This window comes from Malus sylvestris, chromosome 2, assembly GCF_916048215.2.
Source record: "Malus sylvestris chromosome 2, drMalSylv7.2, whole genome shotgun sequence".
NCBI lineage: Eukaryota > Viridiplantae > Streptophyta > Magnoliopsida > Rosales > Rosaceae > Malus > Malus sylvestris.
In genome coordinates this window covers 15346500-15360312 of record NC_062261.1, presented here as the reverse complement: position 1 = coordinate 15360312, position 13813 = coordinate 15346500, and the positions used below count along the sequence as shown (strand labels likewise).

At 36.4% G+C, this 13813-nt stretch overlaps 1 protein-coding gene across 3 annotated transcripts; it reads right to left on the bottom strand.

Annotated features, from left to right (window-relative positions):
• Positions 1-11482: 11482 nt before the first annotated feature.
• LOC126584192 (uncharacterized) lies at positions 11483-13372 on the bottom strand. Of its 3 annotated transcripts, none has more exons than XR_007610008.1 (5): positions 13087-13372; positions 12502-12546; positions 12242-12412; positions 11802-11937; positions 11483-11701 (listed from the first exon to the last, which is right to left on the bottom strand). XR_007610008.1 is itself a non-coding variant. In XM_050248655.1 (4 exons), the coding sequence occupies exons 1-4, from the start codon at positions 12165-12167 to the stop codon at positions 11512-11514; spliced, it is 303 nt and encodes a 100-aa protein (XP_050104612.1). In that variant the 5' UTR covers positions 12168-12182; the 3' UTR covers positions 11483-11511. The 3 variants fall into 3 exon arrangements, 1 of the variants encoding a protein (XP_050104612.1); XR_007610009.1 differs by having other exon boundaries at positions 12242-12402; XM_050248655.1 differs by lacking the exons at positions 12242-12412; positions 12502-12546; positions 13087-13372 and adding an exon at positions 12160-12182 and having other exon boundaries at positions 11483-11600; positions 11632-11701.
• Between the last annotated feature and the right edge of the window lie 441 nt (positions 13373-13813).

The window sequence follows — 13813 nt, the reverse complement described above, 5'->3', positions numbered from 1 at the left end:
AAAAATTTTGTGGTCGAAAGGATGACAGATTACTATTTTTTTTTCCTTCATATCCAAAACTACCTTTGATTTTCTTGATTGTGCATATATTTAATATTTGCTTTTATAATCGTTCCCAGTATAATAGCAGGACCTACTACACGAGCAGGACCAAGTAGCCAACCCTCTACTACAAAATCAGCCCGCTCGAAAACCCTAGCTTGAATGTGGTTCCAGAGCTCGACGACTGGGTCTACAATGGCAACAAAGTACGAGTCACAGAGCTTCAACGCATCATTCACGGCCTCCAAAAGTGGAAACGCTTCTCCCAATTGCTCCAGGTTTCCATCTTTCTTTCTTACCTTGCAATTTAAGTTATCCCCTGTTTGGTTGCTCAAACAATGAAAGAAAATTGAAAGAAGAATCAAAGTAATTAAATTTTAGTAAAAGAAAGTGAGTGAAGGAGGGAATTAGGATTTTTGTTAGTTTATGTGTTTGTTTGTATGATAAGTAATCGAAATTTCCTCTGCTTTCGTAATAATGTGTTTTAGGTTGCAGATTTTAGAGTGGATGAATTAGAAAGGGATATGCATATTTTCGCCGATTGAGCATGTCGTGCATCTAGATTTGATTGGGAAGGCAGAATTTTGCACAAATTGCTGTCAAATAAAGCCAGTTTGAGCCTGTCGGTCGAATCCTATTGGACATTGTTGCATCATGGAGCATGTGATTGCTGGGAAGTTTAAGTTGGGGAGGAAGATTGGGAGTGGGTCTTTCGAAGAACTCTATTCAGGTATGGTAATCAGTGCTTGATATCCTTTTTTCCTTAGAAAATTATTCATTGTGTTAATTTAATGTGTTTTGTAATAAATTGCTCCTGGTGTTAGGTGTAAATGTACACGGTGGGGAGGAGGTCGCTGTTAAGCTGGGATGTGATCGATCCTCAAATCTTAAATTCAGTTCTTATGTTTGGTTTATGGCTAAATGTTTGCAAGCATTGTATAGTTTTGTGCCTGATTGTAAATGGGTAGCTTCATTAATGTACTAGGATATGTTGAGTGTGAGCTTCTGGTAATTCATTATGATTTCATGTGTGCTTCCATATATATTGAAATTGTCCAGTTTGCTCATGGATGTTTCTATATGATTTTGCATGTCTCCCTTGATAAAAGCTTGAGCAAAATATGCTTTTGAAATCGATATGTGGTTTAGCTTTATAAATGTGCCTGCATCTGTATTGCTTGTTTGCTACCTATATAAACATATAACTTTATATGAGATTGCCCCCCCCCCATTTGAAAATGAGTGTTTTTATGCGATGTTTATATGTGTAGGCACTGGAATTAGTGTCTTTTGTTTTTATTTTGATCTCAGCTGCTCAAAACTAAATTTTTTGTTAGTGTGAATATATATGTCAACATATAATATCAGCATTTGGAGTGAATCAAATTCATTTTAAATTTTCTTAAATTTATTGATTATCAGATGACATAGTTAACAACTTCTGTGATTTTAAAACACTTGGAGGTGAGATTTACATAATTAAATAGTCAATTGAAAAATTGAAATGAGATGTTAGTTGTACCTGACTGATTTCTTTGTTGGGTTTATTACTACTCAATGTTAAAACCCAAAAATGGTTTTTTGGGCAAGTGGTGATTGGCCCGCCTGGGTTAGGAAAGACCACTTACTGCAATGGCATGTCTGAGTATATCCAACTCATCCGAAGGTAAAAATTTCACTCTGAATTCTGGGTTTTCAAGTTTTTCCATGGCTTCAATTTTGGTTTGTGAATACATCTGAAATATTTACAGTGGCAATTTTTTGTTTTGGTGTGCAGGAAAGTTTTTGTGGTAAATTTGGATCATGCAACCGATGCATTGCCGTATCCTTTTCGGGGTTTTATTTTTTTCATGTTTATTCTTCGTAATTTGTAATGTTGCACTGCATTCCAATGTCGAATATTGAGGGTAATAAAGTAGAGCTACTGGTTCACCTTTCATTTGATCTTCTACTGATTTCAATTGAATTCAAAGAATTTTTTTTATTTAGTTAGTTTAATTTGTTGTAGTTCAATTGTTATGAAGATCTGTGAATGTGTATGAATTATTGGTTCAGATTTTTGTTGAACAATGTGAAGTTGCTTGGTTTTTTAAGTTCTTGATCCAAAGAAAGTTGCGTTATTTCGTAATGGCATTGCCGTTTGTAGTGGTTGTTTGGATAACTGTGTCATTTTATTTATGCAACACTTATATGATAACTTTCTTATTGGCTGTATGTGAATCATCATTATCTTATGGATTAATATGCTTACCATTTCATATACATATGTTTTTTATTCATGTTAAAACTTTTTGTATTATTTTTGTGTTTGTCATTGGCAGGTGAATTTGTAAACATTCATAGTTATCCATAGGTTTGTCCATAGTTAACGATGAAAGCATCTGGTTTAGGTTTGTCCTCAAAATTTATGCTTAGTTGTAATAATGCTTTTGCTTAGTTGTTCATGTAAAAATGGAACATTTTTTTTTTGTACATATATCATTTTATATTCGTTTAATGTTTGAACTCATGCTTATTAACTTGGTTATTGGTAAGGCTCTTCTAGAGGCAGTGTTGGTGTGTAGATGATGTGGAAGTAGGGGATGAGGAGGAAATGACAAAGGTGGAGGACCAAAAGGTCTTATAGAAGAAAAAGAAGCTCAGAAGTCTGATACACCAAACAACTCCATCTAAAAGCGGAAGAATCCGAAGGTAAACCCCTTCAAACTCTTCGATTATGGTGTTCTTTAGTTAATTGCAAGACTAGAACTTGAAAAACTAACACATGCATATAATTTTTTGTGAAGGAACTGCGGTCCAGTGGCTGTATAAAACAAAAGGACAACGCATGCTCTCTCTCTCACAGTAGCTCCGTGTTCCTCTCCCCCCAAACCTAATGGCTTCATCCTAATTCGGAGCCTGCTAGGATTGGGACTTCTTGGAGATTCGGAGCTCCAGGTGAGATAATTTTCCCCAAATTGTATTCAATCTATGTTGCTTCATTTCATTTTCCATTTTAATTTGGAATTGTTGATATTTTAGGTGGGTATTGCATGTATAACCACAACAATTTTTGTGTTGGATTGGGGTCAAATTGTTCAGCTTTATTAGCTATTTGGTCGCCTTTGTATTTGTAATCTGAATAATATGAATTAGGGTTTTTCTGTTAGTGTCCAATTGGTCAAGAAAGGATGCTTCTTTTTTGTTATCATGCATATTTAAGCTGTAAACATCTGAAAAACTGCTTAATTGAAGTGAGATTTCCAGTTTTTGAGCTCAGTTTCAGGTTTTGACCTTTGAATTTGTTTACATGTATCCCAGCTGAAGCTATATACGTCGTAGTTTAGGGGGATTTTGCTCAAAATTTGGAGAGCTCTCTCGCTTTTCTCTCTATGTAAACCCAAGAGAAATTCCATGGGAACATCATGCCTACACACAAGCAAACTCCATCTGAAAGCCAAAGAATCCAAAGGTAAATCCCTTCACCTTTCTTAGCTATTTGGTCCCGTGTATTTGTAATCTGAATAATATGAATTAGGGTTTTTCTGTTAGTGTCCAATTAGTGAAGAAGGGATGCTTCTTTTTGTAATCGTGCATATTTAAGCTGTAAACATCTGAAAAGCTGCTTAATTGAAGTGATATTTCCAGTTTTTGAGCTCAATTTCATTTCTGTTGACCCTAGAAACTACCAAGCCTACATGGCGCGCAGGCTGAGTAATCTATAAGCTAACTACGTCCTTCGGTGAATGCGGGGCGTGCCAACTCGTCGGCCGAGCTCGGCCGAGGAGTAAATTTGTTGATGTTACGTTGGGTGCGCGACTGACTTCTGCGTCTTGCGATTGCGACCGAGAAAGGAACACGTCTTGGCGTCTTGGGCTCTCGAACCTGAAGACAAGGTTACTATTCTTACGAAGTTCACGAGTCGTCGTCGTCGGATTCAGTCACAGTGATGTTATTTGTCAGAGTAAACTCACGCCGAATCGACACCAGAGTATAAGGGCACAAATACTCAAAGCAAATATAAGTTTTAATGGTGAACGTGGTTCGGCCGTCCAAATGCCGAACTCTAAATCCCACTTGGGAATATCCAATCATAAAATAACTCGGCGAACAAAGCGCCGAGCTCGATATACCGTAACACCTCACTTCGCCGAGAAGGCTAATAAGATGACCTCAATCAATAAGGATCCAGAAATCCTCCTCGACCGAGACTTGGATAGGTAATCAACCGTTCTCGCCGCAGTGCTGTTGATGCCAACGAAAGATACTGCGAGATCGACTGATTCTACGGTGATAGAGCTATCTATGCCGACTTAAGATATCATCGGTTGTTTCCACAGTGCTGTTGATGCCAACGGAAGATGTGTCAGCGAAAAAGAAAGAAAAAAAATCTCAAGTTGTTGAGAGTTTGCGCAGGGCAGTTTTGTATTGATTTGCAGGGGGCTTGAATGATGCACAACCTCTTCTATTTATAGCAACGGCTCCCCCCAAGGTCGAGTTAAAACCCTACTCGGACTAGGTCTTTTTCTTCTGATCAGCACCAACTCGACCAGTCCTATTTTCACTAGGATTGTGAACCTAGTCCTTAACCGAGCCGGATTCGCTTCCGGGTTATTAGTCCTGCCGAGACTCCTCATTGCACTAGGACTCGACTTCTTGCGTTATGACCTAGCCGACCTAGGTTTGGAGGCCCACGTACTGAACGATCCACGGCGCTCTTGTCGCAAGGCCTTCCGGGCCGAGAATGATTCTATACTCGGCCCAAACTATTATTTTGGGCCCAAACAATTTCTTATAGACAATTTTTTTTCAAGAATTATGGTTTCTTTTTGCTGCTTCTCTGTTAAATTACTCATCTGGAAGTTAAATTTTGTTCAAATACCAAGTATTGTTCTTCAATTAAAGATTTCTAGGTTTTTTTATTGCTTCTTTTCTGTTAAATTACTCATCTACAAGTTAATTTTGTTCAAAAACTTACTGTTCTTCAATTAATCTTACAAGAAAGCATATGAGAACGTGGCACATTAGGTGTTCGATGAAATGTGTTTGAGAATATGTTAGTATGATATATTATAATTTTGAATCTCCTTTTCAACTCTGGCCATAGGTGCGTGAAGGCGACATGGTCCTGGTCGACAGTTCGGAAGGTCTGGCGATTCTGACTAAGAAAGAGGTCAATAACAACAAGGTAATAGAATTCCATGTTTTGTGTTTGTTATAGAGGCATATTTGCAACAGTATATCAGATAATAATTCTAGATAGTCTGTCCAGATAGCTTAGATTGTGTTTCATGATGCATATGGCTGAAGCGGTTTTGGCTACTTTTTGGATTGCTCATTAATTTTTTTGCTACCCTTGGCTGGTACAAATATATATAAGTACTATCCTTTTATCAACTTTTACTCAGGTCAAATTTAGGATCAATTTGTACTCATGCGCCATTGGGGTAAAGTGCATGTGCTTTTTTTTTCTGTTGTATTTTTTCATCTAGGGGATAACATTTTGTTGTTCGTTGGAAGGAATATTAAAACACATCCACACCTATTTTGTCATTGTTCTAAAGTATCTCATGCTGGTTTTAGAATTCTCCCGACTTTCTAACTCAAATATGTGCCAAGAGAACCCAACTAAAGTGGTTCGCCGCTCCATGTATGAAGTATTAGTGAATAATTTGTAATTTTACGAAACGAAAAGAAAATTTTTGCGTTGTAAGAATACATATTGAAATTTATGTTATAAATTTTTTGATAAGAAACAGATGTAAATTAGAATCATACTAATATAGGTATGCTGTATACATAACTTTGATAGTACCATAAGTTCAGAATTAATCTTTAGTGTCATTAAAAACTATATGTAAATTTATATACATAAATTTGATAGCACCATAAATTTGGGGTATTGTTATATTTAGTACAGGCAATATGATGTTGTTCAGGTGTTTTTAACTAATATATGCAGTTTTTCAATTCATCTAGGGTATTTGTGATTTTGAACGACACTAAAAAAATTTATGGGTTATAGGAACTGCGGGTTAAGAAAATGGGTCAAATTCAGAGCTGCATTCGTCTTCCCTCAAAATAAGAAGAAAACGCTTCCTCAACTCCATATTTTGAAACCTCAGGTATATTTGTGTTCTAAAGGCTTTTACTTCTTTCGGTTTCTTCAGAGCTATTATTTTACCCATATATGATTTGTAAAGTGGAAGATTGGATTTCATATGTCTGAGTATTTAGGGTTTTGCACAATGCAAACATGAGCTTTTGATCCAAATGGCTAGAACAGTGTACTCGACCAATTTCATATCCTCTTGGGCTAATGAGAGTATATTACTTGCCACTAGGGAATTCACTTCATATAAGCCATAGAGAGAGAGAGAGAGTCACATTTTTGTTTTTTTTTTTTTGGATTTGGTAACTGAAATTTTATATGTGTGAACTACATGTTTCTTCTGTTTCTTAAGGAAATAGAACTTTTTTGGAAACCATCTCTTTCTAATCAAAGATGTTGTGCAATGTGTTTATATGCCAACTCACTTGAATGTATATAAAAGCAAAACAGCTTATCTTATCGACCTCAATTCACTCATGTATCACTCTGTTTGTTCATGATTGTGTTGAATTTATTTAATTTAAATGTGTTTTATTCATCTGATTATACCTGAAACAACAGGTTCCCGTTGCAACGTGCGGGCATATTTTCTTGTTATTTCTAAAGATGGACAATAGTTGTGACATTCACTCCACAACAAATTTCAATGATCCGAACCACTTATTTTGTAAGTCTCGATTTGTAGATTTTCCTTACAAAAATTCAATTCAATCTAAGCGCCTATTTTTCTTGGAACAATTATCTACACTAAGAAGGGTGAGGGTGAGGGGGGAGGGGTAGGCTAAGCCTCGCAAAGTGCTAGCAATAATATTGTTCAAATTCATCTTTGACAATAATTGAACCTAAGATCACTCATTTACCAATAAAGAGGAATAGTACTTGATTGTAGTACTAAATGGCGATTTGCCTATTTAATTATCACTACGAATTTTTATTATTTTTTATAGAATAAAGCGTTCGTCAATCTCTTTGAACTTAGTTAGATGTCTAAAATATTTTCAATTGGCTAATGTTTTACAATAATGATCTATGAAGTGCAACTTGAAAAACAAACCGTTTGAATCGTTGAAATTTGATATAGTGTTGACCCTACCACTAATCTCCACTTTTAAAAAAATTGGGGATTCGTTCACCAAGGCCTCCTTATATGCAAATCTATAGGAATTGAATCATACATAATTCATGGGACTTTCTTGGGTGGTATAGAGTACCCAATGCTCTGAAGGTTTTAATTGTAGATCTTTGTTAACAATGCAAAAATCAAAATCTAACGGTTATAAAACTTTAAAGTACCGAGTACGCAATAATTTTGCATATATCTCATCGCAGATCCTACTCCGTTGTCCTTTTTTAAGCTTATCCGATTTCATTGTCATGGATATATGTAGCATGCCACACAATAAAATACTAACTGGCTAGCCACGTAAAGCCGACAACTCCTATCCGCGGGACACGTGTCTTCGTCCAAACACGTGGCATAGTCAGAGAGCACTACCAAAACATTATAAAAGCCATGCAAACCCACAAGAAATCGGATCCAAGTTAATCAAAACTGAAGTCTAAGATTGGAAGAAAAATAACCCAGAAATCGAGATCTCAGAGATGGCAAGCAAGCAAGAGCAGCAGAACAGAAAGCCAGCTGAGGGTGCAGAGGCAAGAGGGAAGGTAGAGGAAGGGCTGCCGATGAAGGACAGTCCGTATCTGCAGTACGAGGACTTGGAGGATTACAAGCGTCAAGCGTACGGAACACAAGGCCATCAGCAGGTTCAGCCAGGGCGTGGGGCTGGCTCCACCGAGGGCCCCACCGTCTCAGGCGCCACGATCACGTCTCAGGGTGATATCTCCGCCACTGAAGCTATTAACCAACAAGGAGTTCCTTAATTTAACTTAGTTTCCTTCTTTTTTTTTCTTTTTGTTGTGAAATACGTCACAAAACATTTCTATTTAGTTATGAAAAAATTGCATTAGTAATGCATGTGTTTGTGTCAAGATCCAATAGAAATGTGACTTTGTGTTTGGTATGGATTGGTTTATGTTTTGGGATCATGTTGTCGGATCTAGCTAGGGATCATCTAGATTTATCCAACGTTAATTTCATGCATTACTCTCTTATAACAGTACAAACGAGAAAGTGAATGAACTCTTTTGGAGGGTCAATAATAGTTCTCTTATTCAGCGTGGGTTAATTTGATTCAACAATTCTAGGTCATAGGGCTTGAATTTGAAACATGTATATACTAACGTGGAGTTATTCAAAATGTAATTGTAATATAGTGGATATTAGATTTCACTAATCCACGAGCGGAGAGTAATTTATACGGAATATGTTTACTGCCCACACAATGAGGCATCCGTTTCATATAAGTCATTCTCTCACGACATATAAGTCATTTTTTGGTGCGGAGTTGAGATTGAAGACATGAAGAGAGGAGGTCCAAACCCTACCGGCTTGTAGTCCATAATTTTGATTCAAGTGTGTTTCAGGGATGATGGACGATGTTGATTCAATGCCCGTATACGTATGGACGACTCCAGCATTTTTCTTAAAATGAAGACATTATTATATTCTGACTGAAGTTCTTCGTGTATTGTAATAGAATATATATGTGTGTGTGTGTGTCTATCTAATAAAATCCCCTTATCATTTTCTTGAGTTCATTAAGATTTCATGAATTTGAATTGCAATCAAACTGTAAGAGTAACTATAAACGCAACCAATAGATCAAAGATTTAGCTATATAATTACGAGAGAGAAGAAATAACTAAATAGGTGCCACGAAAAACCATAAAGAAAATTTACATGCAGAATTTGAAACTGAAGAACAAGTCATGATAAATCCGAAACAAAGCATCTTCTCCTCTATAGCAAAAATTCAATAAACTTTCAAACAATAGGTTTCTGGATAATAGAACGTATCTTTTGTGAGAGCACTGCACTGATCATTATTTATAAAAGATCAACCCTAATTACTCTCCTATTAGAATCAACATATAATACCAACATAGAATTTATATCAAACTTTGAGTGCATCAATTCAAACAAATAGATTTCAATCTGAATTATAATCCTAAGAATTCAACAAGACTTTGTCATGTCAAATTGAAACACTATAGCCAGCTACAATATTCAATTTCATACTTATACTCACAAACCCCAATGGCCAACTTGATAGATTTTGAATTTCAATGTTGCGAGGGATCAAGAATTAATAAACTTAAAGACCAACGTATGTTTAGGACTGCTTATCTAGTACGCTCAATCTCCAATAATAGGTGGTAATTTTCATATTAAGAAGGAAATGTTTTTGTTGGAACTAAATTTGCACGCATCTACAAATAGCTTTCTCTGATTTTGACGATGACACCTGACTAATCTGATCGTCTGAACTTCATGGACTATGGGCATTTTGGTCCTTCTTGCCATTCAAGGTGCCACTTGTCATGGTCTAGAAAATCATGATCCCACAATTTTATTTTGTAAATGTATGACCTAATTACGTCATTCAGAGCCTTGAGCTGGCGTAAGCATGCTAATGCGCGTCCGAGAAGGCTATACTTTCGTGTGGTCTATGTTTTGGCTACTATAAATTTCTAAACAAATGACTGCAATTACAATATATCATTGTGAAGGTCTTAATTTACGGTGTCAGGCTCAGTATTAGTATTGGTATTGTTGGTAATAAGGACGTAGGAGTAAACCTATTAACGGGTCAGATTCAAATCAGATAGGCCTTAATCTATTTTCAGATTCATTTACATTCGGATTAATGGATCTGTAACCTATTCGAATCATCAAATATGACTTGTTCATCCAAATCTGATTAGCGTCGAATTTGGATTCAATTAGATCCTTATCAGATCTAATTTTGAGGCCTAAGAAAATTAAAAAGGGTTGTTTTATTAGCACCCCACATATTGTTGAATACACCTCACATACTTAAAACACCTCACACTTACTTTTTAAACTAAAAAATATCTTAATACACCCCACTTACTAACCAAAACTACCCTCACACCCCACACCAAAATCTACCTCAAGTCTTCATCTTGTCCAAAAAATAAATTTAAACCCTTTGCCTTTAGCACACGAACAGTGCGCATGGTTCTACTGCTTCAAGGTTTTTGTCAATTTAGGGGAATTAGGCTTTAGATGTGAATTTGATTTTAAACTCAGAAATGGCTACTTTGTTGGTTTTTCTGAAATAAAAAAATCATGAAGGGACTAGTTGATTGTGCTATTGTTGTGTCCATGCATATTCTCTGTTCTGCAAAATTGCACCAGAAACCATCCTAAAAAATAAACAGCAAACATACCTAAAAATTTTTAGCAAAAGAAAAAAACAATACTACATTATCTCAAAGAAGATATGAATATTTAAGAGTACTTCATCTCTTATGTTGCAGAATCTTTAACATTTTATATTTAAAAATAAAATAAAATAAAACATAATCACAAGACATTGTGAGTGTAGGTGTATATAAAATTATATATACTTTACGGGTGGTTAGGATTTTTTAAATGATTTGAGGCGTAAGAAGAAAATAATTGTTTTTCTTTACTTTTTAAGGTTTAAATATCCATTTTATATAAATCATTTAACAATAAATATTAAGTGGGGTGTATTCAACAATTAATGGGGTGCTAATAAAAAAACCCAATTAAAAATATAATTAGTAACCTCATTCTTTTTATACTTTTCTGTTTTTATTAAAAGTTTCATACTGAACAATAAGAAAATAGGATATAAGTGTATTTTTATTGTATTAAAAACTTAAATTACCACACTAAAGTATGACTAATATATATAAAAATCAAATAATATGTTATATTAAGTCGGGCTTATTATTAGATCAATTAGCCTTGACCTATATCCAAATCCATTTATAACCGAATTATTAGATTCAGATCTTATTTGGATAATTGGATTGAAAGTCACGATCCATATGCTATCAATTACATCGGATTCGGATCAGATCCGAGCCAAAATATGATCCGTTGACATGTCTATGTAGGAGTAGTAATAAAATCAGTATTAGTAGTAATAATGTTGATAAGGATGTAGGTCAACGTCACCGAAATCAAGCTTACTGAGCAGATATATTCAAAGGTAACCGTAAACATGGTTCGGCTTGCTTGTGTCGAACGTGGAAAGTAATATGGGAATAACCGATCATAAAATAGTTGATATTCGTGATGGGCGAAACAGAGATTTAACTAGGGGTGGGCGCGGTGCGGTTGGGTGCGATTTCGAGTGAAACCACAACCGAAATCGAAACTTTTTGCGGTGCGGTGCGGTGCGGTTTTGAAGCCAAAACCGAAATGAAACCAAACCGTTTGGTTCTGTTCGGTGCGGTTTCAAACGGTTTCGGTTTCGGTTTCAAACGGTTTTTGTGCACAAAACTGCACAAAAAACAGCAGCAAAAATTACACTGGAAGGAAAAGAAAAACACAAAGGAGAAGAGAGTTGCTTCTTCTACTACCAGCGGAGAAGAGAGTTCCTGAATGGCATGTTCCTCTAAGTTCTTTTCCTCTGCAGTTGTACTCAAATCAGCCGCCTCAGTACATGCCTAACATTGGAAGGAAAAGAAAAACACAAAGGTTATGTACTTGGAGACGAAGAAAAAAGGACATCACTTTTGTAAGCTTTATGTTTGTGTCCAGGTAAACCTGATGTTCCGCGGAGTTCTCTTCATTTGTTTCTTTATCAATGGAATCTTGAGGGGGTTTTGCGACAGTATGAATTTCGTACACCACATGTTCTCCAGTTTCTTGCTCTGTAGTCTGTACTGGTAGTCTCAAGCACCTACATTAAAGATGAAACCGTCATGATATATAAGGAGAAAATAGACCGCTGGTGCCATTTAAAATAAAACATCATTTTTTTCGCATGTTCATATCTATCAGTGATACGTTATGAATCCTGCATCTCGACCAATAACAAAACCGTGTAGGGAGAACTTATCAGATGATAAGACAGTATGAAAAACTCATAAAAAGTTTATTCCGATCTTAGCTTCTCCCTTACAGTGCCATCTTCTTTTGTGTGTGTGATTTCAGTCACTTCTTCCTTTTCTTTGTCTAAAGAAAACACTAAACTCTCTACTAACCAGAACCAGATGTGCCCCAATGTTTTTCAACACCTTCCACAGCAGCAGCAATAGCCTTTCCCTTTTCAGCTGCTCTTTCCATTCGAGCAATGGCATCATATAAACACTTTGCTATATCAAGTAAAGCAATGACCTCTCCATTCTCCACAATAGGCAAATGTCTGAATTTCCCTATAAATGCAGAAATCATCATGTAGAAAGAGCAAACCACAATAAGATCGTATGCCAAGAAGTAAATTTTCCTCTCATTTAATACTAACCTTGCACCATAAGATCGTATGCCAAGAAATCATCTAGTCCTCAACCTGCCAAATACAAGTCAAATGCAACCACTAAATCAGTTGTTCAAAAACTAACAATAATGGATTAGAAGATGGATCTGAATAACCATCTTGGTTAAGACGCTGTCAAGTGCCAATTGGTGACCATGTTGGAAATAATAAGATTCTCTATTAATTTTCTTCTTGGTGTTGGCAGCAGTAATCAAACTTAAGCCCCAAACAAATCCCTTATGCTTGCTTCCCCTTTGACAACACTAAATTATCAGCATTTCCAACCCCACAAAGGCTGTCAACAAGACACGGCTCATATACTAACTCTGATAGAGGAGACAACTTGAAGGCTAGCAATCCTTATCTCTGTGAAGGACCGTAATTTAGCAAGACAGCAAAGAAAAACATTTTGAAGCAATACAAGTCTCAACAGAGATATCAAAAATGAAAACCGTACTAGGTCACTTGTGACCACATAACTTCATCTAACAACAAACCCAAACCTGCCTAACATTCGAATTAATCTAACAACAACATATGTGAAATTGAAGACAGAGGATGAGAAATTTTTACCTCTGCTCTGGGTGTGTCGACTCCAAGATTGGAGGCAAGGCAGAGATGAAAGCAGTGACTCGCAGAGGTAGATGCAGGCAGGCAGAGGTAGATGCAGGCAGGCAGAAGCAGATGCAGAAGCAGTCGCTCGCAGGCGGAGATGCAAGGAGGCGCAGACGCAGTCGCAAACCCACTCGGTGTCGTCGGTGCAAACCCAGAAGTTCTAGCGGCGCAAAACCAAATGTATAAATTTTCTGTATAACCTAGTTGAATAATGAACTAAATAAAAATAAAAAAGTGTGGTTTCGGTTTCGGTTTCGGTTTCGGTGCGGTTTTGAAAACCCAAAACCGAAACCAAACCGTTTTGGGTGCCGCGGTTCGGTTTTGAAACCGAAACCGTTTCAAAACCGCAAAACCAAACCGTTTGGTGCGGTTTGATTCGATTCGTGTTTCGGTTTCGGTTTTCAGTTCCAAGTGCCCACCCCTAGATTTAACAAGAACCACATATGACTCTATCTCTTTAGTGAAGATAAAATCCTTGACGATTTTCTTCATTGAGATCTATTCCCAATTGCAAAACTTCTTTAGCCAAGACTCCATCCGTAATTAGATAGACATATCCTTTTAAACTATATGTTATTCCTCATAGAATTATTATTTCGCTGAGGATACCTCCTTTTACATATGAGACTCGGCGAAACTCCTAACCCGATAAAATTACTTTTAGAAACAAAAGCTCAACATAAGC

Bases quoted from the DNA above. Each gene is read 5' to 3' on its own strand.
- LOC126584192 (XM_050248655.1), bottom strand. The intron at 11,702-11,801 runs GTTTACCTGGAC...TTCCAATGTTAG, and splicing joins AGAACTCCGCGGAACATCAG to GCATGTACTGAGGCGGCTGA. The intron at 11,601-11,631 runs AACTCTCTTCTC...AGTAGAAGAAGC, and splicing joins AGAGGAACATGCCATTCAGG to AACTCTCTTCTCCTTTGTGT.